The 26,311-nt window shown below is 37.3% G+C and overlaps 1 protein-coding gene across 3 annotated transcripts in view; it reads right to left on the bottom strand.

Moving 5' to 3' along the window:
• Positions 1-26,311, bottom strand: part of AKAP6 (A-kinase anchoring protein 6) — a 481,187-nt gene that overhangs the window by 366,445 nt on the left and 88,431 nt on the right. For 2 of the 3 annotated variants that reach the window (XM_030318903.1, XM_030318906.1), the window contains exons 1-2: positions 9,045-9,289; positions 3,970-4,327 (exon numbers count right to left, since the gene is read on the bottom strand). In XM_030318903.1, the coding sequence (XP_030174763.1) occupies positions 3,970-4,293 (324 nt within the window). In that variant the 5' untranslated portion in view covers positions 4,294-4,327; positions 9,045-9,289. Of the gene's footprint in view, positions 1-3,969; positions 4,328-9,044; positions 9,290-26,311 lie in introns of those variants that run through there. The other variant, XM_030318904.1, reaches the window with a different exon arrangement.

Below are 26,311 nucleotides of genomic sequence, written 5' to 3'. Positions count from 1 at the left end.
AGATGTTCAACATCACAAACCATCAGGGAAATACAAATCAAAACCACAATGAGATATCACCTTATATCTGTCAGAATGGCTAAAATCAAAAACACAAAAAATAACAAGCATTGGTAAGGATAAAAGGAAACTTATGCACTGATGGTGGGAATATAATTGGTGCAATCACTATGGAAAACAGTATGAAGTTTCCTCAAAAAATTAAAAATAGAAATGTCATACAATCCAGTAATTCCACTACTGGGTATATACACAAAGAAAACAAAACACTAATTCAAAATATATATACATCCCTATTTTTATTGCAGCATTGTTTACAATAGCCAAGATATGGAAGCAACCCAAGTGCCCATCAATAGATGAATGGGTAAAGAAGCTGCAGTATATACACAAAATGAAATATTACTCAGCCATAAAAGAGAATGAAATCTTACCATTTGTGGCAACATGGGTGGAGCTAGAGAACATTATGTTAAGTGAAATAAGTCAGATAAAGAAAGAAAAATACCATATGATTTCACTTATATATGGAATCTAAAAAACCAAACAAAGCAAACAAACCATAGGCTGAGCCTATCCTGAGCATTTTCCAAAAGCACTTTTCAACTGATTTTTTAAGTTAGACATCCACACAATGGCAGAGAAGACCATGGTAACAAGACATAGAGCAAGCAATGTTGAAAGGGAGTGTGAGGCACAAAAACAAGCTAGGTAAGGGTAGTGCCTTTTTTTGTGCTTGCCCTTCATCAAACACAGTGCAGGCCCCACCTCACCCCAACCCCTGCCTAACTCTCTCCTAGGCTTGCACCTCCAGATGTTAGAACTTGGCTGCGCCTCTGCCTGACTGCTTGATGAGAATCCAGACTCTACCAGGCAAAGACAGAGGAAGAAAGTTTCTAGGCAGAGGCAACAGGAAAAGTTCTGAAGCCAGATGTCTAACTTAAAAAAAGCCTAACATTCCTTTGGAATTTCAATGTGCCTGGAGCTTTATGAACAAGGAGAAAGTAACAGGAGAAATGGCCAGAGAACCAAACAGGTGCAGAGCCACAGGAAGAGATTTCGGATTTATTAGAAGCCAATAGGAAGCAAGGGAAAAACATGACCTGATTTACATTTTTAAAAGATTCCATTGGCTACTGTGTGGAGAATAAACTGCAGGTGGTAGAGGAGACTCTACAAGTGGCCCAGGCAAGCAGTCTTGTGGCTTGTCTAGGGAGACAACAGTAGTGTTGTGGAAAAGTGAATGGCTTTAAGTCATATTTTGGAGACGGATCCACAGGACTTGTTGATAAGACAGATGGGTGGGATGGAGAGTCACACTTGGGCTTTGCAATGTGTGGTGCCTTCCACTGAAATTGGAAAGACATGGGGGTAGGACGGATTAAGAGCTTTTCAATGGTCATATCTGGTTTGAGATTCTCACTTAAAGATACAATTAGAGATGTCAGTTAGGCAGATGGGGTTCCTGGGAGAACATTAGGATAGATATATAAATCTAGAAATTATCTGTGCCTAGATGGTCCTTAAAGCCATGGCATTACTATCCTTGGGATGGTTATTTTTCATGGTAAATTAAAAAAATGAATTATTCACCAAGGCAGTAAGAGCCAAAATGGGACATCCCATAGCAGATGGCTGGTCTTGCCCAGGCTGGGTCTGCCCCTCTGCTTTGCCATATCCCTTACTTGAGAGCTGCTCCCACAAGGTTGTTTTGTTGTGCTTTCACATATAAAACATTATGTCCAAGTTGCCCCTTTATTCTGTGGATCAATGTGGGAATCTGAGAAATTGACATGTATTTAAAATTGTTTTAAATGCATCAAAGTGCTTACTTGGTTGAATAAAGAAATATTACACAAATAAAGGGAAAATTTAACCATATGTGAGATTAGGAGACTTGTGTAGATTAAGTCTCAGTTCACTGACCAGAGTTTGTTGACTTTGGGCTCAATGTGGAAGGGCTCTATTATTACAGAATATTTGAGAACATAACAGAAAATGTTGGTTAAGTCACTTGATGAGACAAGTATAAAAAAAAGTAGTGATAGAAACCCTAAAATTAAATTAATATAAGACAATGTCAATTCATCCCTTTAACAGTCTTTGATTAACTACTCTGTGATTACTATGTTGAATTCCTGCTCTTTTGGGGCTCCTTTTTCAGCAGAGGAGACAGACCACACCTTGGGACAGAGCTGGGTGGAGGCAGGTTGTTACATGCTTTTTGACTAAAGTGAGAAGGTGACAGTTCCAATGAGAAAAAGACAAGCAAATCACCCTAGAGGTGATTTCTCAAACACTAACCCTAACCCTGGCTGATTATATAAAAACTTTACATTCCTGCATGAAATTAAGATTTAAATTTTTATGTAAGTATTATGTGTTGTAATTAAATGAATTTAACTGACTCATTGATGTTTTTAGGAGCCCTTAGCAGCATTTTTAGTGGAGTCATCTCAAGATATTTCCATTTCCCCCATTCTCCTTTAATCTTTCACCATCTTTTCTGTGTAAATCTGCAAGATTTGGGCGGAGCAACAGTCAACTTGCCTTACAACCCCAACCCCGTATTTACTTACAGGAGTCTCATGTAAGTGCAGCATTAGAGGCAACAGAGGAGAGGAGGAATGAGGTGAAGCCCCTGACTTCCATTTCACTCCAGCCTCAAGGAGAGCTGCTCCTTTGATTAAAGGAACCATATTTCAAAGACTGAGACAAATCATTCCCTATGGACACAGTGGGGAAACAGGCAGGCTTACACTGAAACTAGTTCCTAGCCTTCTCTCTATTATCCTTTTTGCACTTTCTCATTCCCAAAAACCTGTGGAAAGACAACCACCCAAGCCTACTCAACCTGGGAGAAGCCCAGCTAGCCACCTTGCTATTCTGGCTTCTTTTGTTTTCTCTCTTTCTCCCCCAGTTCCATCCTTCCCTCTCTGGGACTCTCCCTAATGTGGAAGATGGGCTCAGGATCTATTGACCCAGCCTAAAGGCTGAGCCAGCTCTGCTCTAGACTTTGGGGCACATGTTCTCTTACCTTAACTACCCACCTTCTCTTCTCACACTGATGGCTGCAGCCTATAAACCATTTAAGTGTTAAGATCCAGGAATCTGTTTGGTCTTTGGTTTCAGACCATTTGGGATGAATTCGCTTAGGTAAAAAAAATTCTCCTTAAGATCTCATCTAACTAACTAGAAATTTACATTAGGATTTGGGGTCAATGCCCTGATTGATGACAAAACTGCCTTGCTTTGCTGGTCATTAACCTGAGCGTGTGTCTGCCTCAGGGACCTGGATGAGATAAGTGGCTATGACAGGACAAGATCCACTGTACTGTGGGGTCCCTAGGCCAGAATCTCTATTAATAACACTCTTTACTAGCACCTCCATTTCATGATTAACAAACATCAGGCTTTTCAAGGGCTCTAGAATCCACAGACATTTTTTTAACATCTGAACATTGAGTGAGTTGTTATAAAAGCACCTTTGTTCCTCATGACACATTGTACCTGGATGAAAGGACTCATTCTAAAAGGCAAACACTACCCTTCCCCATCATGCCAGAACTCACTGTATGCCACAAAGGTGGCATCAACTGCAATGTAAGATAATAATCACATACACATACTCACAATCACAGCTCAGTTTGATGTTTTACCTGTGAGAGGCTTATTAAACCTTTTAAAATACTTTTATTCTTCATAATTGATTTCTATGACACTGCACCAAAATGCCCTCCTCTTTTCCCCCCTGTCTGCATTACCCCCTAAGATCAGTTTGGTTCCAGATAGCCAAACCGTGAATTGAAATCAGGCAAGAATGAGTTCTGCCCATGTGTATCGAACCTGGTATTTTATTTTTCTTCCTGGAAATTTCCTCATTGCAAGTTATAGAACTCAGGCGCCAGGTGCTACAGCCTTTTTCAGACTTCTGTCTAGAACGGACCTAAGTCCAGAGACCTTCCTTACCTTTAGTTGAACTAGATGCACATCCACATGCTTGCTGTCTGAGTCCTGCTGGACTGAATAGGTTAGGTCACGGACCCTCTCTGAGGTCATCCGGAGCCAGGTCTCAATTTCAGGTAAATGGAGGACAATCTTCCAGTCAGCCCCTGTATGCAATGGGGGTGGCTTTTCATACTGCTGGTCAGAATCCATATCCTTCATTGCCTCTTCTCCCTCACCCTGCTCCACAGTGGGCGTCAAGTTGATGGCCATGGGTGAAGCATCAGTAGCCATGGGATCCAGGTCCTGAGACCTCAGAGGGGAAAGTGTCACGCTCATGGTTAACATGGAGAAGTCTAAACCTTACTTCTTTCCAAAACAGCTGAAAGGCAAGAGGAAAGAAGAAAGCAAGAGTCAGACAAGATTGCCAAATAAAGAAATCATACTTCGCAGAAGAAACAGGATTTCTAAATTAAGCCAGATTTCTAAATTAAGAAACCATAGCTCATGGCAAAAACAGAAGGAGGTGTTGTGAGTTTCTACATAGTAGCTCCAAGACCCAGCATATAATAGGAACACAAAACCATGTGGTATTGCCTACCCCACCATCCATCGTCTCCTCATTCCTTACTAATAAAATCCTGCTTTTCAGCTGTGCATATTCCTGCCAAGAATTTACAACTACATTCCCTATCTCCATCACAGCTAGGTATGGCCATGTGGCTAAGTTCTGACCAATGAGGTGTAAATGAATGTGTGGGAGAGCTGCTTAAAAGGAGCTGACTTAATTTAGGAGGGGCCTCCTTTCTGCCCTTCTGTTTCTCCCCCTGCTTCTAGCCTATAATGTGGACTTGATGACTAGAGTTCCAGTTTTTGTCTCTGACCAGGAGATGCATTTGGGTATGGCAGTAGAGGATGATAGAGCAAGGTGGTAGGAACATGGATCCCACAGGATAACAAGAAGCTACTGTATCTGTCTTAGACTGCTGCCCTGAACTACTTTTATTGAGAGAAGAACAAACTTCTATCTTGTTTTAGTCACTATCACTTGGGGCTTTTCTACTATAAGCACCTAAGCATCATCTTGGCTATTATAATCAGTATATTCAATATGTGGGATAACTAGAGAGGCAACAAGGTTCTAATTAACAAAAACACTATGCTGAATTCAGGAGAGGTTGCTCCTTTCTATGATATGTTAGATAAAAGGATATCATGCAGTAATTCCAAACCTATACTTTGCCAAAAAGTGTAAGTCAGGAATTAGTATATGCAAAATATCTAATTAACTATCAACTTAAATTACATTAATTTTTGGTGATATTGAAAATTTTAGAAGCTTCTAGAATTTCAAGAGTAATAAATTGCTCTTAAACACTTAACATTAAGAAGTTAACTAAATATGTTTAAAATAACATAACTGTAAGTCATAATAAACTTTCTTTTTAAAGTAAAGTTGATAAGCTTGTTAGTAAGCTAGCTTACTAATGTAATGATCTAAGCTATATAATTTATCTTTCTTCTAGAACTAGTCTAACACAAAATGACAACGTTTAGGATCTTTTACTTTAAACATTTCAAATAGACATTTTTAGTTTCAGAAGCAGCTTCTTCTACTCAAGGTAGTGGGTTTCTTTTCCTTTTTTTTTTTTTTTAATATTTAATGTCCATTTACTTTTGAGAGAGAGAGAAAGAAGGTACAAGTGGGTAAGGGGCAGAGATAGAGAGAGGGGGGCAGATGACCCAAGAGGGTTCCCTGCTGACAGCAGAGAACCCAGTTTGGGGCTCAAACTCATGAACTGAACTGCAAGATCATGACCTGAGCTGAAGTCGGACAGTTAACCTACTGAACCACTCTGGCATCCCTGGGTTTCTTCTTCTTTTATGAGACTTTCTCTGGTTCTACACATTCTAGCTCCCTTCTCCAAAGATGAAATGTGGTTGAACAAAATATGAAATTAAATGTGATTGCCAGAAAGTAGCCTTTATTTCTTTAGATTCTCACTATTCATTTAGTAACAATAGCAAAATTATTTTACCTACAAAAATAGAGGGAGGAAAATCAAGAAAGCTCCTATTTTGACCAGCAACATGTAACCTTCCATACAGAAATGGGCACAGAGAATGAAAAAACTTATTGAATTGACAAAAGCCTTAAGAATAAGTTATTCCTATGACATATTATTTCAGAAACCTTCCAACTCTGCATTGCACTGCCCCCCTCCCAATTTCTTGAACATTTAATTTTTAAATTAGATGATAAGCAGGATTATGAATGAATTTTTGAAACCAAAGTTATTTGTAAAAATAAAATATTATGTCTTAAGGTAAGTTTATCACTCTGGTACTGGCCTTAGAAAGTGATTTTAGGCTTCAATTCAACAGTTTTCTCCATCTAATTGCGAGAGAGAGAAATCCATGCCCCACATTCTTAACCACTCTTACATACAATTTTTAAAATCATACTAGACCTGGCTATTTTTTTAAAGATTTTTTTAATGTTTATTTATTTTGAGAGAGAGAGACAGAGCATGAGCAGGGGAGGGGCAGAGAGGGAGGGAGACACAGAATCCGAAGTAGGCTCCAGGCTCTGAGATGTCAGCACAGAGCCTGCTGGGGGGCTTAAACTCACGAACAGTGAGATCATGACCTGAGCCTAAGTCAGAAGCGTAACCAACTGAGCCACATAGGCACCCCTAGACCTGGCTATTAAAAAAAACACAATTAAGAGATATCAAAACTTCAGAAGCAATAAAAGTCCAGGAAGAGTGAGCTGCCATCTACTTATTCATACCCTAGCCTCAGACAGGCTCTGGTTCCGATTTCTCAAAGCACTTTTAAATTTTTAATCAATTCACTTGCTCTCTGGGTGATCCGTTTAGAATCACAATCCCAGAGAAGGAATCGGATACACAAAGGTTAATAAAGGTTTCCAATGGAAGGTCACAGAACTGGTGTTAAATGAAGAAGACAATGGTATCACAATGGTTACCTCTTATAAGAAACCAGATTCACCCAAATCAGAAAACTAAATGCCAGGGTAGTGTACAATGAACTATTTCTGCCACACCCACAAACGACTCACACACGCAACCCCAGATCTCTCCTAAGCACGCTGCGCAACTGAAAAATGATGCTTGGTCATTGTGTTTTCTCTGAAACTCCTTGATCAACACAGGGCCTTCTCTGGAATACACATCCTACTATAAACTAAAGAACATATAAAAAATCGACTCAAAGCAATTTATGTCCTAATATACAATATTTCCATAGATACCATCAGGCTGTGCACTAAGCAGGCACAGTGCAGTTTTATGTGGGACAAGATGCTCCACATTTCTGGGTCTCGGTTTCGTCATATTTAAAATGACAAAATTGGACTAGGTGATCAATGAGATCCCATCAGACTATAAAAATCTGTGATTACCCTGGGTTATTTTCCAGAGATTCCAAAGCCATTAAAATAGCATCCTGCCTATACTGAGAGCTGTGTAGATACCAAGTGCTGGTCCTCCATTTTAACAAAGCACATGAACAGCATCAATAGATTTTCCTACTTAATGGAATGAAATAAAGTATTACCACGCAAATGCATTTTATAAATCATTATTAACACATTATGTGTTGCTAATTCTTCCCAGAGAAACAAATATGGGAGATTCTCTCCTCTTAGAGTCTGAAACGAAAGACTGACAACAGAGATGTGGCTGTATATGTAGAGGACACAGAATAAAATAAAAACATTAAACAAAAATGTAGCTGGTGTTCATCACACATGAGTAAATGCTAAGGAAACCTAATATTCAAGCCGCAAAGCAAAATTTTCCTGTGTCTATAAAATTTCAACTTGGATGTGATGTTTCTATATTTAACTGAGCAGAGTATAAACAAGAAAACTTCAGTATCTCAGAGAAGTAAAGCAAAGCAGGGGTCTACTCAAGTTTTATTTTAATCTCTATTTTCCCTCTCGTATACCTTTGCCACTGGGAAAGGAATACTGCCTGTGTTGTAACAGCATAGCAAGCCTGGAAAGTGGCATAAAATTGATTAATTATCCATTTTCATGCAAAGTAATTACCATAAACATTTAAATTTCCGTTCTAGTAGTTCACATTTAATATGCCCCCATGGATAACCAATCTCTTTTTGATTTTCACAGAATCACATCTGATTTCAAAGATAAATTTATAATTTAAAGGAAAACTGCTTCACATAGTAGAGACCTATAGTAACAACCTTTATGTATATTTTTCCTGCCCCTACCATGCCTATTCAAGCTTGCTTTTCCATTGAATTAATTACTCTATTTGAATGCAAATAGTAGGAAATTCAGCACAGGTCTATTATACGTTCTTCTAAATACTGTTTAAGTTTTGTATTCTTTCTTTACAAGGGGTCTCAAAATGAGATTCCTTTCCAGGCACGTAGAAACTTTTTTAAAAAGCCAGTAGACAACAGATGATACAGATGAAAGCAATGACCCAAATGTGCCCAGGTGCCCACCCACTCACTCAGGTTCCAAAGGTGCATGTGTGACAGGAGCGATCAACCAGCTTTTTGGAAACCAGTAACCTCTCCTTCCCCTCCCCCATCAAGTAATTATCTGTGGCCACCTCTCCAGCATTAGAGATAATACCACCTTTATCCCAGCTGCTGTTAAAAATAACATAAATCAAATCCTTCCCTTTCCACAAATCCAAAGAAGATTCAACATTTAAAGTGCAAGAGCTGCAAGCAGTAAAGATTTAAAAGCTTTTTCTTTTTTCTTTTTTAAATATGTGGGAGGGCTTTTCCCACCATACTCTATTTATCATCCTATAGAAACAGAAGAAACATGCCACAAATTGCTTACTGACACGGACCAGTTCTGCTATCTTCCTGACAGTCCACAAGTTTTTAGCTGAAACCTGACATTAGCAGAATGCATTCGACTTGAATAAGACACATTTCAATCAGAGAGTGTTCTTGTACCAAGCTAGGAGACCAAAAAATGCAGCCACACAGCCATCTAAGCTGCCCACCTCCTTCTCCCTTCTCTAGTAATCTTTCTCTCTTAAATAAAAGAATAGAAAAGCCAGAAATCTGCCGTATGTACTCACTGTAAATGCTTTTGTCCCTAAAGGTCCTTCGGGATTAAGCGTCTGGCTCCTCCTTCTCCACCCCCCTCGGGTTCTCTTCCTGTGGCCAAATAAGATAAAGGCTGGTGTCAGGCCTGCTCCATGCCAGCAGGACACTGGTGAGTCTGCAGGGCACCAGCTTCGTATGTCCTTAGTAGCCCAAATCTCTTAAAAAGAGAAGGCTACTCCGCTGTCCCTATTTGGAAACTAATGTATAAGCTCCAGGCCTGTTCGGTTACAGTTGGGTCTTTTGCAAACAAGCCGTGATAAGTGAGCAGAGAAAAAGGAGACAGTTGCCAAAACAAGGATCACTATGGAAAAGAGTGTTTGGGTGGACAGAGCACATCCAGTCACAGTTAAGAAGAACCAAGACGAAACATACCCTAAAAACTGAGTAATCCTAAAGCAGAATAAATTAATAAATGCATAATTAAATTAATAGTACTACATTAACATAACCAGCTGACAAAGCCAATCTGAGTGGAATAGGGTCAGGCCCCCTTTCCTTTCTTAGGAAGAAATTGCTCTTTCCAAGTAAAGAACATCATCCTGTGTATCGTGTGAGAGGCAGTTCTACCATCCATGTAAATCAACCCAAACCTAAATACTTGCTCTCAATCTTTCTGTGCTCTGCCTAGTCCCTAAAAACAAGTGAGAGACGAAAGCATAATTCTAGCCAAATTAACAGATATGTTTGCTACTACGCACATGTTACAAAACTGAGACAGAGAAAATTATGTTAGGCGTCACTGAGGATCCTTTTTCCTCCCTCCTCATTTCATCTCTTTCATGTTCTCATAGTCATCCTTTACAGAACCTATTTACAGAGACACTGAATTTTGAAAGGAAAAAAAAAAGTTCCACTGGAATGTTTTCATTTTTGTCCAAGGTTAAGCTCTTATGCTTTGATTACATTAAGGAAAAAGAAATAAACTTAAGAGGGGGTACCCTGTATCTGGTTCCGGCATTCTAGAATCAGGCTCTGCGAAGAAAACACAAAAACAAGTTTAATAAATGGGTGAATTAAATGTCATGGCCTACCTAGATGAATGAGGCTCTAATTCATTATCCGGTTTTAAATCTTGCTGCCTGTGTACATTCCTGGCCTCTTGCGAGGTCAAACATTAGGAAACTTTAAATGGCTCTAAGCTCTTAAAGATGAGAGCCTAAGAGTTCCTGACAAGTGTTAAGTTAGATTTGCTCTTGAGGGGGAAAATAAAGGGTGGTTTTTGTAAGATGCTCCTAAGGAAGTTTCCATAATCACTGTCTGCTTCTTCCTTCTCCTTAGCCCTCTTCCTGGCTCCAAGCCCTGCAGCATTCACCTGGAGTAACAAGGTTTAGTGAGATCACTGCCATAACCCCAGATTAGTCTCACTTTCTAACCCTCCTGCCACAACAGAACAGCCTGCAAGCGGATAGGATATCCTCGAGAAGGACTTTGGAGGGAGGGAAGGGGGCGACAACATGTAAATAGTGGGTCCCTGACAGACTTCTGCAATTAAAATGATTTTCTTGGTGTTATCACTGCTGTTTCCCCTCTCTCTTTTTCCCTCTTTAATATGTCCTCTGTGCACAACTGTGTCCCCAGGCAGATGGTTGATTATACGCTGCTAATCACACAAGGACCTCTCCCAGTCTCCCTTCAGTCACCACTAACTCCCTTACCAGAGCATAGAGTCTTCCATCAGCCATAACACACTTCATCAAACCATCTTCCTTCCTTGGCTTCTCCTCCTACTCTCCAGCCCTCCACCCTGATTATCAAGTCCTTCTCCTGTGGCAGGGACACCCAGATTGACTCGTCTAGTCATTACTCCTCCTGTGTTTTCTTTCCCCCACCACAGCAGTCGGCTCCTGTCACCCAGAGATTCATATGGCTGCATCAACCGGTCAGTTGCAAATGGTGTCCATGCTCATGAGTGCGTGGACCTGGATTCAGTGATGAGTCTTCATATTTCTTACTCTCATCCCAAGTTCCTAATAATCATCTTTAACTGTTAGGCAGCTACTTTTCTACTGTTCAAGAAAGCGTCTTGAGAGGAAATGGATTTGTAAAACCATACATAATCTACACTATTTCTGCTCTCATCAGTGCTATTAACAGAAAGAAAACTGACATTACTGAAAATCAACTTTATATAAGGTATTATGTGTATATATGATTCATCATATTTGCCCTCAAGGAAATTATAATATGGACAATATTATAATTGTTCCTCCCTCCACTCTCTCCCCCCCAACCCCACACACACACTCACCCTAAATCTTTCCTTACTCTGTGTTGCTGGGTAACACAAGCAGGAGGTAGGCAAACAAAGCCCTGTGAAGGCCCCAGTGGATTGGGATTAATCCTGAAAGGAGGAAAGATAAGAAGGAATATTTTCTGGACCAGGTAACATTTGAGATAGGCTTGTAAAAACAGGTATGATTTAGATGGGCAGGGGTAGAAGGGAAGTGGGAAAACAATTCCAGCCTAGGAGAATGCCGCTACACCAACAAGTTAAGAGAATCAACAAATAATTCAGCATTGAGAGGAAATGGGAGCTTGATAGGGACCAGAAACAGACAAGGCTACAAAGTAAGTTGTGGGCATAATATAAGAGTACTGCAAAGGCCATGCTAGGGAAGAGTTTGGAATGAATCTCACAGGAAGCTGAAACTTGAAAAAGACTGTAAAGAAGAGAAAAGGATTGCAGTTGTATTCTAAAATGGGACAGGAAAATCAATGCATCTACACTTATTTACCAAGAAAATGAAATGAGAAATCAGCATTATGAGAGGACTAACATCCTCTTTTCCAGGTAGACTTCATTAATATAAAACATAAGCTTAAAAACCTCTTTCTGGTCCAGAAAAGAGAGTGGATGGGAGAAAGAAAGAAAAAGAAAGGAAGCCTACAGAAAAAGAAAAGATGCCTACAAATATGACTTTCAGATCAGAGTAATTAAAGGAGTTCTGTGCTCTGTCCTACCTACTCCATTAAATATAAAAAGAATTCTCCATTTTTAGTTCTCCATTAACCCTAGTATCATAGATGTGAAGTGGAAATTTTTTAAGGATTATTTTATGCAATGTTTTTACTTTTTCCTGTTCTAAAATTATTTTAAATTAATTAAAAATTAATATATATTAATTCAAATATTGTAAAAATAGATAACATTGAAGTTAAAAGATCCTCCTCTATTCCTATATTTTTATCCCCAGTCAATAAGTGATAAGAGGCTATTTATCTTTTGTGACCTCATTATGTAAAGTAGAAAGGAAATGAGCCTCATAGGAACAGTCATTTTTAAAGGTTCTGAAGTCTAAATTAGTTGTCCGTATTAATGCAGCAACATACAAGTGTTTGCTAACTCAGTATCTATTTATCTAGTGGTAATAGGTATTCTACTAGAAGTTGAATAAATTCTGACAAATAAATTGAGAGTTCTGGGTGACTTCTGGGTAGAGATAGCAAACTGAATATCTAATTCTGCTTCCTCTAGAAATCCCACTAACACCATTGCAGAGGGATTTTTTATTTGGGACTTTTTCTTTTTTTTTAACGTGAACATTCAAAAATGGGAGGAAAAACAATAATCTTTTTGGAAACAGAAAATTGTATGAACAAGTGATAAATTCTTTAGCTGAAAGATTTAGAAAGATTTAGAAAGCTAAATCTTAACCCAGAAGAGCAGAGAACAAAGAACCAACCTGAGTTTACTTCAGAATCCTTTAAACATTTTGGAACTGGTAGAACCAGGTACCTCTGAAGTAAAGAAAGAAGAGTGTAGAGAGAAAAATTAACTTTACAAAAAGAGAAGTCTGGCCTTTGTCCTGACTTCTAGGAGGTAACCTCTGTACCTTGGAATTTCCAGAATGGTAGGAGTATTTTTATTATTTATTGTCGGCCCCTCAGAGCACACCTGACAGTTTATGCTGACAAGGTGACTCATGATGGGGGCTAGCCAGACAGAAAAACCAACCATGTGGTTAAAGAGTTCAGGCTTTGAGCAACCACCAGAGCAATCATTCAATCAATCATGTACAAGTAATGAAGCCCCAATAAAAACTATGGATATTGAAGCTCAAGCAAACTTCCCAAGTTGGCAATACTCCATGAGTATTGTCACACATTAATGACAAGAGGGTAATGCATCCCTGAGGATGTGGAAGCTCTGCAGTTGAAACCTTCTCAGTCTCAGATTCCACCCTATATATTTCCTCCTTTGGCTGGTTCTGATTTGTATTATTTTGCTATAATAAAATTATAAGCACAAGTATAGTCTTTTTCTGAGTTCTGTGAGTTGATCTATAAAATTATCAGATCTGAAGGAGTCTGTGAGGATCCCTAAATTTATAATCAGCTGCTTTAAGGTGAGGATATCCCTGGAGACCCTTGAATTTGCAGCTGTTGTCAGAAGTCTTGGGCTCACTTGACAGCCTTGGAGGACTGTGCCCTTAACCTTGAGTGTGGCCTAACTCGGAGTAAAGGGGCAATAGCACATTGAGATTTATTTTGTTTGAAAAATGTTTTAAAAGAAGTTATAATCCTAAATCTTTCCTTACTCTGTGTTGCTGGGTGGTTGCTCTCACACCCAATGCTGTCAGAAGACTGGAGGTTTCTTCTCCAGAAAAGATCAATCAAAAGGTCTCTGGATTTGGGGACACTGGACACAGTTGAAAAAGTACCTTGAAAATGAGGGAGTGAGTTAACATAACATTCTGAGTGTTGAGAACCCCCCTTCCCGCCAGTCTTCTCTCCCAACTTGATTCTCCAAAGTCTCTACCCTCTAGTCAAAAGACTAGAGATCCCTTTTCCAAGAGGTCTGATCAGTCCAAGAAGACAAGATATAAAACCAGCACATCCATATCACCCTACAGTGACATCCACAGTCAATAGGTCTGTCCACATAGTCAGAGCATTCATTCAGCATTTTAGTCTCCCACTCCTAAATATGATCAGGCACTCAAGAATTAGCACAGATTTAGGGAAAGCTCTAATATGGGTAATAGACCTGAAGTAAGCAAACAAACAACCTCAACCTGTAGGAAACAGGTTCTGCACAAAGAAGATGATTTTCTTGAAAATGAAATATTATCAGAGATAAGATTTTGTATCCATAAAAAAGAAAAGAATGTTATTTTTAAAAGATATTTTTGGAACAAAAAAGAACTTTGGAAAAATAAAAACGATAGCAAAAAGGGAAATCTCAATACAATGGGTGAAAATAAACTTGAGAAAATCTCACAGAAAGTAAAGCAAAAAAAAAAAAAAAAAAAGACAGAAATTAGGAAAGAAAAGGTAAGATAATTAGCCACCAATCTAGGAGGCCCAACATTTGGAGAACAGGAGTTCCTGAAGGCAAAAGTAAAGAGAAAAGAAAAAAAATCATCAATGAAATTTTGAAGAAATAGAAGGACATAAGTTTCTAGATTAAAAAGACCCACGTAGTGTATAAAAATAGACAAACACTAAGGCACTTTATTTGGAATCTCAGAATATCAGGGAAAATGAAATTTAGGTTAGAGGTATAGACATATACAAAGAATCATAACTTAGATTGCTTTGGATTTCTCAAAAGCAACTATGATATTATGACATAATAAGAAGCATATTTTTGGTCTATGTCATCATTTCTAGCAGAGAATTCGTAAGACTTGGAATTTCCTAAGCATAAAGCAAGGAAAGTATCTTTTGTTATAGTAGTTGGTCTTTTGTCCTTGGTTCCTGAAATAGCACCAAAACCAAAAATGTAAAGACTGTCATTATTCATAACCAGTCCCTTTCAACCACACCTGAGTTTATGTTAATGAGGTGACTTTTGGAAAGCCCTTAAGGAAGGTGCTGCTTACCAGAGCAACCAACCATGATTAAAGCATTCAAACTTTCAGTCCCACCCTTAAATCTCGGGGAAGAAGAAAAGGGCTGGAAGCTGCATGAATCACCAATGATCAGTATTTAATCAGTCATGCCTATGTAATGAAGCCTCCATAAAAACCCCCAAAAATGGTTCAGAGAGCCTCCAGATCAGTGAACAAAAACACATCCATGAGGACAGAAGCTCTTGTGCTCAGGATCTTTCTGGACCTTGCCCTATTTATCTCTTCATCTGGCTGTTCATTCATATGCTTTAATATCCTTTCTATCAAACTAGTAATCTAGTAAGTAAATTGTTTTCCTGCATTCTGTGACTGGCTCTAGGAAATTAATCAAACCTGAGAAGGGGGTGGTAGGAACCTGAGGAGGGGTTTGAGTTATAACTAGTCAGATACATAGGTAACAACCTGGACTTAAGATTGACATTTAAAGGGGGTGGAGGGAGGGAGACAGTCTTGAGGAACTGAGTCCTTAACCTGTGGGTTCTGACACTATCTTCAGGTAGATAATGTCAGAACTGAGTTAAAATATAGGATACCCAGCTGTTATCATAGAATTGCTTGGTGTGGTAAAAACCACCACACAGTTAGTGACCAAAAGCACCAGAAGTAGAGTACTGAAAATAGAGGAGACACACAAGAGTGTGTTTTTCTATAGCAGCTACATTGTAAACAACATTTTCCTTAAGAAGGAAAAGGAATTATAGCATAGAGGGGCACCAGGCTGACTCAGTCAACAGAACATTTGACTCTTGATCTCGGAGTCATGAGTTCAAACCCCAAGTTCGGTGTAGAGCTTACTTAAAAAAAAAAAAAAAGTTAAGAAATATAGCATAGAATTGTATACCAAAAATAATACAGATTGATAAACAGTAAAATGTAAGGATAAAATAAAAATATTTTCAGATATTTAAGTTCACAAAAACTAACTCCCCACATACTTTTATCAAAAGATATCAACGTCTCTCTAGACACTCTACCAAAACAAAGGAAACCAAGAAAGAGGAAGCCATGGGAATCAGAACCCAGGAGACCTAGCATTCCAGGTTTATGAATAAAGGAAATCTCAGGATGGCAGCTGTGTACCAGACAAGGAAGCATCCAGTCCAGAATGGAACAGGTCAGAAGACTCTCAGAAAGACTGCTTCAAACAGGTGACATTGAGAGAAAACCTGATGTAAATTAATATACTTAGAAGAGACTTACTCAACTGGTAGAGAATTGGGAGTTGAAATAGAGATAAACATAGAAAACTAAGCAAACAGTGATTATAAATTCCAGAAAAAATTAAAGAGTGTACAAAAACAAATCAGGAATCATATTATTCTATGTGGTTTAGCTAAAAAAAAAAAATTACATTTACCTAATCTTAATAATATAAACACTAAATGTTGATATAATCCAAGTCACAACATAATTTTACAGGATGAATGAGAGAGCAGGAATTGTGAGTGGGCTCACACATATGCATGTGCACCCTTATGAAAGGGTGACAGGGAGATGGGATGGGGGCAAGCTAAATAAATTCTAATCTTTCATAATAAGAAGTCAACAGATAAAAACAAGAGAAAAGTCACATTTGTATGGAACCACAAAAATAGCCAAAGCAATCTGAAAAAAGAAAAATAAAACTGGCAGTATCACAATCTCAAATTTCAAAATATACTATAAAGCTGTAGTAATCAGAACAGCATGGTTCTGGCACAGAAACACACAGAATAGAGAGTCCAGAAATAAACCCACACTTGCAATGTCAGTTAATCTACAACAAAAGAGGCAAGAAAATACATGGGGAAAAGACAATCTCCTCAACAAATGGTGTTGGGAAAACTAGACAGCTACATGCAAAACAATGAAATTAGACCACTGTCTTACACCATACATAATAATAAACCCAAAATGGATTAAAAACATAATGTGAGACCTAAAACCATTTAATTTCTAGAAAAAAACATAGGCAGTAATTTCTTTGACATCAACCATAGAAACATTTTTCTAGATATGTCTTCAATGGCAAGCAAAACAAAAAGCAAAAATAAACTACTAGGGGTACACCAAAATAAAAAGGTTTGTACATCAAAGGAAACCATCGACAAGCAAAAGTTGACATAATGAATGGAAGAATATATCTGCAAATTATATATATGATAAGGAGGTAATATCCAAAAAATATTAAGAACATACAATTCAACACCAAGAAAACAAATAATCAAATTAAAAAATGGGCAGAGGACGTGAATAGACCTTTTTGCAATGAAGACATACAGATGGCCAATAAACACATGAAAAGATGCTCAACATCACTAATCATCAAGGAAATGCAAATTAAAAACACAATGAGATTATCATCTCACAGTTGTCAGAATGGCTAAAGTCAAAAGCACAAGAAGTAACATGTGTGGATGAGGACGTGGAGAAAAAGGAACCCTTGTGCACTGTTGGTGGGAATGCAAACTGGCATAGCCACTGTGGGGAAACATTATGGAGGTTCCTCAAAAAATTCAAAATAGAATTATCATGTGTTTCAGTAATTCCACTACTGGGTAGTTACCCAAAGAAGACAAAAACATTAATTCATAAAGATATAAGCACCCCCATGTTCATTACAGCATTATTTACAATAGCCAAGATATGGAAGCAACCCCAGGGTCCACAATAGATGAATGGATAAAGAAGTGGTGCATGTGTGTCTATATGTATGGAATGGACTATTACTCAGCCATAAAAAAGAATAAGATCTTGCCATTTGCAAAAAACATAGATGAACCTAGAGGGTATAATGCTATGTGAAATAAGTCAGTCAGAGAAAGACAAATACCACATGTGGAATTTAAGAAACAAAACACATGAACAAACAAAGAAAAAAAGAGACAAACAAAAAGGCAGCTTCTTAAATATAGAGAAGAAGCTGGTGGTCTGCCAAAGGGAAGGTAGGTGGGAGGATGGGTGAAACAGATAAAAGGGATTAGGAGTATACTTATCTTGATGAGCAGTGAGAAAGGTATAGAACTGTTGAACAGCGATTCAATACATTGCACACTGAAACTAACATAACACTGTATGTTAAGTATACCTGAATTTTAAAAAGAGAGAAAATAGGAAGTAGTCATACAATTCTATTGTCTCAACACAGAGGTTGGTACCAAAAAAATCAGTTAAAAGATGAAAAGTCTATGAGGTGCCTGGCTGGCTTAGAGAGTTAAACGACTGACTCTTGATCTCAGGTCATGATCTCTCAAGCCCCACAATAGGCTCTGTGCTGACAGCGTGGAGCCTGCTTGGGATTCTCTCTCCCTCTTTCTCTGCACCTCCCCCCACTCATGTTCACTGTCTCTCTCTCTCTCTCTCAAAAATAAACAAGCATTTTTTAAAGAAAAGATGAAAAGTGGTAGAATTTTTCCTCCTGTTCTCCTTGGGAGAACAGGACATGGAAAAGAAGAGCATATATTTGACTCTTAACTATTTGTATGCAAACATAAAACTTAAAAATATCTAGATTAAGCAGTGCCCGGAGCGTTCAGTTGGTTGAGGGTCTGATTCCTGACTTCGACTCAGGTCATGATCCCAGGATTGTGGGACGCAGCCCCTCCTCCCCACCTTCCTGTCGGAGCGTGAGCCTGCTTAGGATTCCCTCTCTCCCTCTTCCCTCTCCCCCAGTTGCACTGTCTCTAAAAAATTTAATATATATAGATAGATTAAAAAACAAAAGAGGTTTTTTTATTAAAAACTTTTTTTTAACATTTATTCAATTTTTTGAGAGACAGAGTGCAACCGGGAGAGGGGCAGAGAGAGAGAGAGAGGACACAGAATCCAAAGCAGGCTCCAGGCTCTGAACTGACAGCACAGAGTCCAATGCGGGGCTAGAACTCACGAATCGTGAGATCATGACCTGTGCTGAAGTTGGACACTAACCAACTGAGCCAGCCAGACACCACTAAAAGAGTTTCTTAATTGCCAGACAGGGTTTTAATACTCTCAGGTACACTGAGCATTTCTAAATAGGGGTCACTAATTCCCAAACTTATGTGAATATGAAAATTATTAGTCTTTGATTTTTGGTAGAGAATGTTACAAGATTGGATGTGGCACTTGGTTAAAATACTAAGTTTAAAATTGTACCTACCCACCTCCTAAAACACCGTGGTTTTTAAAACAAAGTGCTTACTGTGACTCAGTTCAATAATAAGGTTGTATTTATTTCACTCAAACAATCTCTTTAAGAAAGAGCTGATTCCTATAAACTAAATCTGATTTCATGATAAAAGCCACAGGTGATTAAGTGATCAAGTTAAAGGTGAAATTATTTTATTATTTGTTTCACAAAGAGATACATGCTTTAGCAAACAACTTTCATTTTTGAGGACAATGAATCAGAGTGAAATACCAAATAAGGAATTTAAGCCAAATCTTTCAAGTAATATTACATTCGTTTTTGCTGTTCATGCTGCAACATGAGAACACATCAAATAACTACCCATACTGCTGTTCTTCCATAAACAGAAGGCATTTTACGGGTGATGAACTCTCATAAAGACCAGGATTTTCAAAAGCATTATTTCCTATTCACTATTATTTCCTTCCCACCCTAGCCTCCCAGACATGCAAAAATGATTTTTTTTTAAAGATTCTGATGTCAGATTAAAAAAATATCAATGGGCAATGGCAAAGGCTTTTAATATCCAAAGATCTGATGTGATCAAAGATCTTTCTCTGAATATTCTTTATTAAAGAAGGAATAATTAAGTCTGCTTTTCAAAGAAACAGTTTTAGCCAAGTAGAATCTGTTTTTTTAAATATATTACAATGGTTTTGTTTCATATGCATCACATTCATTAAATAGTGTCAAACATTTCTGCCCAACCAGCCATCTAAATTGAAGGTGAGTGTCTGATAAATATGACTTGTTGTCATATGAATCAGTGTTTTGAAAAATAACTCCTAGAACAAACAAAAGTTATATATCACAGACCTTCAAAGAAAAACAAAATACATATTTCCTAGTGAAAAGTATAGAGACAGTATAAGTTCATAAATATTTTTGGGCTGTGTATTCTGGTATACAATAAAAGGCTGAGGCATGGACCAGCTTAAGCATAAATTCACCTTCATTGAATTTTTATCTTTTTCTTAATAAATTATTTATTCTCTTGCTTAGTGAAATAAATAGCAATATAGAAAATGCTAAGTAAGGGCTAATTACTTAAAAGCCTCTAAAAAGAACTCAGCAGATCCTATGTCAATTCTAGAAAATTAGTTATAAACTGAATATTACTAGATGCTTTGCCAGATTTTCCTTTCAGCAAACACAGAAAAAAACTTTTTAAAAAATTTTTTCTGTACTCCTCTAAATCACAGAAGTACAAAGGGGAAAATGCTGAACAGTGTAACAGACAAACCCATATTCTCTCTCCTCTGCCATGAGAGTGTAAAGCCTAAGCTGAAAGCTAAACCCTCCAGCCATTTGATTTTATCACTCACCATGAACCAAGTCCAGCGGTGGCTGGCGGGGAAGAAAAGGAGCAGCAGGTTCCCAGAGAGGTCATCATTTCCGAGCCTTTCACTTCTTGCCCTACTTAGGTAAGTCTTCGATAAGCTCTATCATCCAGGCACATGAGCACCTGGCTTTCATCCAAGAGAGATTCAAATGCTTGAAAGCTGACTGTCTCCTAAGCTTTTTATTCTTATTTTTCATATCTTTCTTTGTTAGCAATAGTTAAAACCGATGTGACACTCAGAAACAGCTGGCCCTTCTCCAATAGGCTCTAGAAATCATCCATTTATAATTTTTCAGTTACTGAAAAACAATCATATCATACATCACATGACACAGCTACTTTTGGTCTTACTTAGTCATTTGAAGCCAAATACAAATGCATCTCAGACAGATTCTGCTTGTCATAGCTTCTATTCACTGTGGCCTTTGCCACGATCCTGTCATTGTTAATAGTTCTGTATGACTCAACCACTGATTTAGATATCCAAGGTCCTTTGAATGAGTTTCTTGAGTAAGAAATATCACTTATGCCTGAAAATGAATAATCCAGAATATTTTATTAACATGCAGCTGACTCAGTTTTTAAAATAAGAGCATTTGGAATGGCCCTTTAATTAAGCTGGAGTCTATAAAGTGAGAGTTTTGTTTATTTCATTTTTTTTAACATAATGTAAAAACAGAAACAGTTGACAGAATATGGTTTTCCTCTTCTACCACAATGTGCAAAATAAGATGCAAATGTAAAAGAAAACAGATTTAGACATATTTATAAGGAGGTAGAAGAATATATCAGCCTGACAGTTTTATGTACACTAGAGTTTGAGAAAAAAAAAATGTATTTAATGAGCATCTCACTTTGTTTGACACTTTCCTGGGTAGTCTGGAAACCAAGTTCAGTCAACACTTGCTAACAACCCACCCTCCAGAAACTTCAGGCCCAGGAAACGAAGGTCTAGCAGCTTCTATGTGTACTTAATTCTCAGTTGAACTGTAAGGATGAAGAGGTTGTAGAAATTTGATCATGAACATAAAGAATAAGCCTCTGTACTTTTTTTTCCATTTTTTCTTTGTTTCCCCAGCCCTACTGAGATACAATTGACATGTGACATTGTGTATGCTTAAGGTGTACAAACTGATTTGATACACATATATATTATAAAATGATTACCGCAATAAGGTTAGCTGACATATCCATCAGCTTGTATAATTACAGTTTTTAGTATGTGGTGAGAACATTTAAGATTTATTCTCTTAGCAACTTTAAAACGTATAATAAAGTATATTGTTAACTATAGTCACTATGCTGTACATTAGCTCCCCAAAGCTTATTCATCTTATAACTGGAAGTTTGTACCTTTTGACCAACATCTCCTCATTTCCCTACGCTTAGCCCCTACTAACCACCATTCTACTTCATTTCTAGAGTTTGGCTTTATTTTAAATTCCATATATGAGTGATATCATATGGTAATTGTCTTTCTCTGCCTGACTCATTTCACTTCACCTGCAAGACCCATCCATGTTGTCACAAATGGCAGAATTGCATTCCTTTTTATGGATGCATTATATACATATCACATTTTCTTTAGCCATTCATCTGCTGACGAACACTTAGGGTTTTTTTTTTTTCCATGTTGTGGCTATTGTGAATAATGCTGCAACAAACATGGGGCTTCAGATAGATCTTCAAGATAGTGATTTCATTTCCTTTGGATATATATCCAGAAGTGGGACTGCTGGATCATATGGCGGTTCTATCTTTAATTTGCTTTTTAATTCTTTATTTTTTTGTTTAAGTAATCTCTACACCCAACATGGGGCTTGAGCTCACAACCCTGAGATCAAGAGTCATGTGTTCCTCTGACTGAGCCAGTCAGCACCTCTATTTTTAATTTTCTGAGAAACCTTCATACTGTTTTCTATAGTGGCTGCACCAATTTACATTCCCACCAGCAGTACACAAGTGTTCCTTTTCTCCACATCCTTGTCAACACTTACTATTTCTTGTATTTTTGAGAATAGTCATTCTAACAGATGTGAGGTGATATCTCATCATGGTTTTGATTTGCATTTCCCTGCTGATTCGTTATTTTGAGCATCTTTGCATACATGTATTGGCCATGTGCATATCTTCTTTGGAAAAAATGTATACTCAAGTCCTCTACCCATTTTTTTTTTTTTACGTTTATTTATTTTTGAGACAGAGAGAGACAGAGCATGAACGGGGGAGGGGCAGAGAGAGAGAGGGAGACACAGAATCGGAAGCAGGCTCCAGGCTCCGAGCCATCAGCCCAGAGCCCGACGCGGGGCTCAAACTCACGGACCGCGAGATCGTGACCTGAGCTGAAGTCGGACACTCAACGGACTGAGCCACCCAGGCGCCCCTCTCTACCCATTTTTAATTGTTGTTTGTTTGCTTGCTGCTCTGTTTTATGAGTTCCTTACATATTTTGAATGCTAACTCCTTATTTGATACATAGTTTGCAAATATTTTCTCCCATACCATACCTTGCAAAGACTATCTTTTCCCCATTGAATATTCTTACCTTCCTGGTCAAATATTAGTTGACTATATACACATGGTTTTATTTCTGAGCTCTCTATTCTATTACATTCCACATGGTCTCTGTCTGTTTTTATGTCAGTATCATGCTGTTTTTATTACTATTATTTTGTAGTATAGTTTGAAATCAGGAAATGTAATGACTCTAGCTTTTTTCTTCTTTCTCATGATAGCTTTAGCTATTCAGAGTCTCTTCTGGTTCCATACAGATTTCAGAAGATTTTTTTTTCTATTTTTGTGAAAAATGCCATTGGAATTTTGGTAAAAATAACATGAAATCTATAGAGGTCTTTGGACATTTTAACAATATTAATTCTTCCAATCCACAAACCCAAGATATCTTTCCATTTATTCATGTCTTCTTCAATTTCTTCCATCAATATCTTCTAGTTTTCAGTGTATAGCTCTTTCATCTCCTTTGTTAAATTTATTCCTAAGTATTTTATCATTTTGGATGCTTTTATAAATGATGGAATTTTTTAAGTTTCTCTTTCAAATATTTTTTTGCTAGCATTTAGAAATGCAACTGACACCTGTGTAGCTCAGTTGGTTGAATATCCAGCTCTTGATCTCAGTTCAAGTCTTGATCTTAGAGTCATGAGTGTAAGCCCTGCATTGGGCTCCGTGCTGAGCATGAAGCCTACTAGAAAGAAAGAAAGAAAGAAAGAAAGAAAGAAAGAAAGAAAGAAAGAAAGAAAGAAAGAAAGAAAGAAAGAAAGAAAGAAAGAAAAGCAAGAAAGAAGGAAAGAAAAAAGAAAGAAAATTTACTGATTTTTTATGTTGATTTTGTATCCTGCAACTTTATTGAATTCATATATTAGTTCTAACAATTTTTGGGTGGGGTCTTTAGGATTTTCTCTATATAAGATCATGTCATCTGCAAACAGAGATGATTTCACTTTTTCTTTTCTGATTTGGATGCCTTTTGTGTCTTTTCTTGCCTAATTATTTTGACTGGCACTTCCAGTACTATGTTGAATAGGAATGGTGAGAGTAGACACACTTGTCTTGTTCCTGATGTTAGAAAAAAAGCTTTCAGCCTTTGACCATTGAATATGATGTTAGCTGTGGATTTGCCATATATGACTGCTAAGGTATGTTCTTCTACACCCAATGTGAGAGCTTTTAATCATGATAGGATATTGAATTTTGTCAAACGCTTTTTCTGTATACGTTGAGAGGATCATATGATTTTTATTTTTTATTCTATTTATGTGTAATATCACATTTATTGATTTGTGTATGTTGAACCATCCTTGCATCCCAAAAATAAATCCCACTTGGTCATAGTGTATGATCCTGAATTTGGTTTGCTAATATTTTGTTGAGGACTTTTGCATCTATATTCATTAAGGATATTGGTCTGTAGTTTTCTTTTCTTATAATGTCCTTATCTGGCATTGGTGTCAGGGTAATGCCGGCCTCAAAAATGAATTTGGAAGTGTTCCCTCCTCTTCATTTGTTTTTTTTTTTTTTTTGGAAGCATTTAATGACTCAAGTTAATTCTTCTTCAAATGTTTAGTAGAATTCATCATTGAAGCCATCTGGTCCTGGGGTTTTATTTGTTGAAAAGTTTTTGATTCGTGCTTCAATCGCCTAAGTCATTATTGGTCTCCTCAAGTTTTCTATTTCTCCCTGATTCAGTCTTGGTAGGTTATATATTTCTAGGAATTTATCCATTTCTTCTCGCTTATCCATTCCATTGGCATAATAGTTTCATAGTAGCCTCTTATGATACTTTGTATTGCTGTAGTAGTAGTTGTAATCTTTCAGTTAGTCTAGCCAAAGGTTTGCCAATTATTTTACCTTTTTAAAAACCAACTTTTATTGATTTTTTTCTATTGTCTTTCTAGTCTCTATTTCATTTATTTCTGCTGTAATCTTTATTTTTCCCTTTCTTCTAATTTGGAGCTTAGTTTGTTCTTCTTTCCCTAATTCCTTGAGGTATAAAGTTAAGCTTTTTTTTTTTTTTTTTTTTGAGAGCTTTCTTTTTTCTTAATGTGGTCATTTATCACTATAAACTTCCCTCTTAGAACTACTTTGCTGTATCCCATACATTTTAGTATGTTGTGTTTTCATTTTCATTAGTCTCAGCACACTTTCTGATTTTCTTTTTGATTTCTGCTTTGATCCATTGGGTGTTCAGGAATGTTGTTTAATTTCCCCATATTCAGATTTACTCCTATTTTTATACCGTTGTAGTTGGAAAAGATACTAGATATAATTTTGATCTTCTCAAATTTGTTAAAGCTTGGTTTGCAGCCCATCATATCATCCATCCTGGAGAATGTTCTGCATGCATTTGAGAAGAATATGTATTCTAGTGACATTTTATAGAATGTTCTATATACATATCTGTCAAGCTCATTTAGTCCAGACTGTTATTCAGGTCTGCCGTTTCCTTATTAATTTTCTGTCTAGATGTACTATACAATGTTGGGAGTGGAGTATTGAAGTCCCCTACTATTACTGTATTGCTATCTATTTCTCCCTTCAGTTCTATTAACACTTTAAATATTTAGGCATTCCAGGGACCTAAGTTGGTTAAGCATTCAACTGCGGTTCAGGTCATGATCTTGTGGTTCATTAGTTCAAGCCCCGCATTGTGTTCTGTGCTGAGCCTGGAGCCTACTTCAGATTCTGTCTCCTTCTCTCTCTGCCCCTCCCCTGCTTGCTTGCTCTCTCTCTCCAAAAAATAAATAAACATTTAAAAAATTTTAATATTTAGTCATCCAATGTTGGGAACATATATCTTTACAACTATTATATCTTTGTGATGAATTGACTCCTTTATCACTATAAGTGACAGTCTCTCATCACAGATTTTGACTAAAAGTCTATATTATCTGATATAAGTATAGACACTCTTGCTGTCCTTTGGCTACTGTTTGCATGGAATATCTTTTTCTATTTCTTCACTTTCTACCTACATGTGCCCTTAAAGCTAAAGTGAGTCTCCTGCAGGCAGCATATTGCTGGATCTTATTTCTTTGTCCATTCAGCCACTTTGTGCCTTTTGATTGGCAAATTTAGTGTATTTATACATAATTGCTAGTAGGTAATCACTAATTACTATTGTGATTTATTATTTCCTGTTTTTTTAGTTCCTTTGTTTCATCTTACTGTCTTCCTTTATGATATTTTTTGTAGTGGTATGCTTTTATTTCCTTTTTCTTTGTCTTTTGTGCAACTATTAAGGGTTTTTTCTCTTGTGGTTACCATGAGGTTATATAAAGCATCTTATAAATATACCAGTCTTTTAAGCTGATAACTATCCTCCTTCAACCTTATTAAAAAACTATACTTTTATTTCTCCCACCACATTTTATGCTA

This window comes from Lynx canadensis, chromosome B3 (genome assembly GCF_007474595.2).
Source record: "Lynx canadensis isolate LIC74 chromosome B3, mLynCan4.pri.v2, whole genome shotgun sequence".
NCBI lineage: Eukaryota > Metazoa > Chordata > Mammalia > Carnivora > Felidae > Lynx > Lynx canadensis.
The sequence above is the reverse complement of the archived record's forward strand: the minus strand, read 5'-3'. Positions and strand labels throughout refer to the sequence as shown.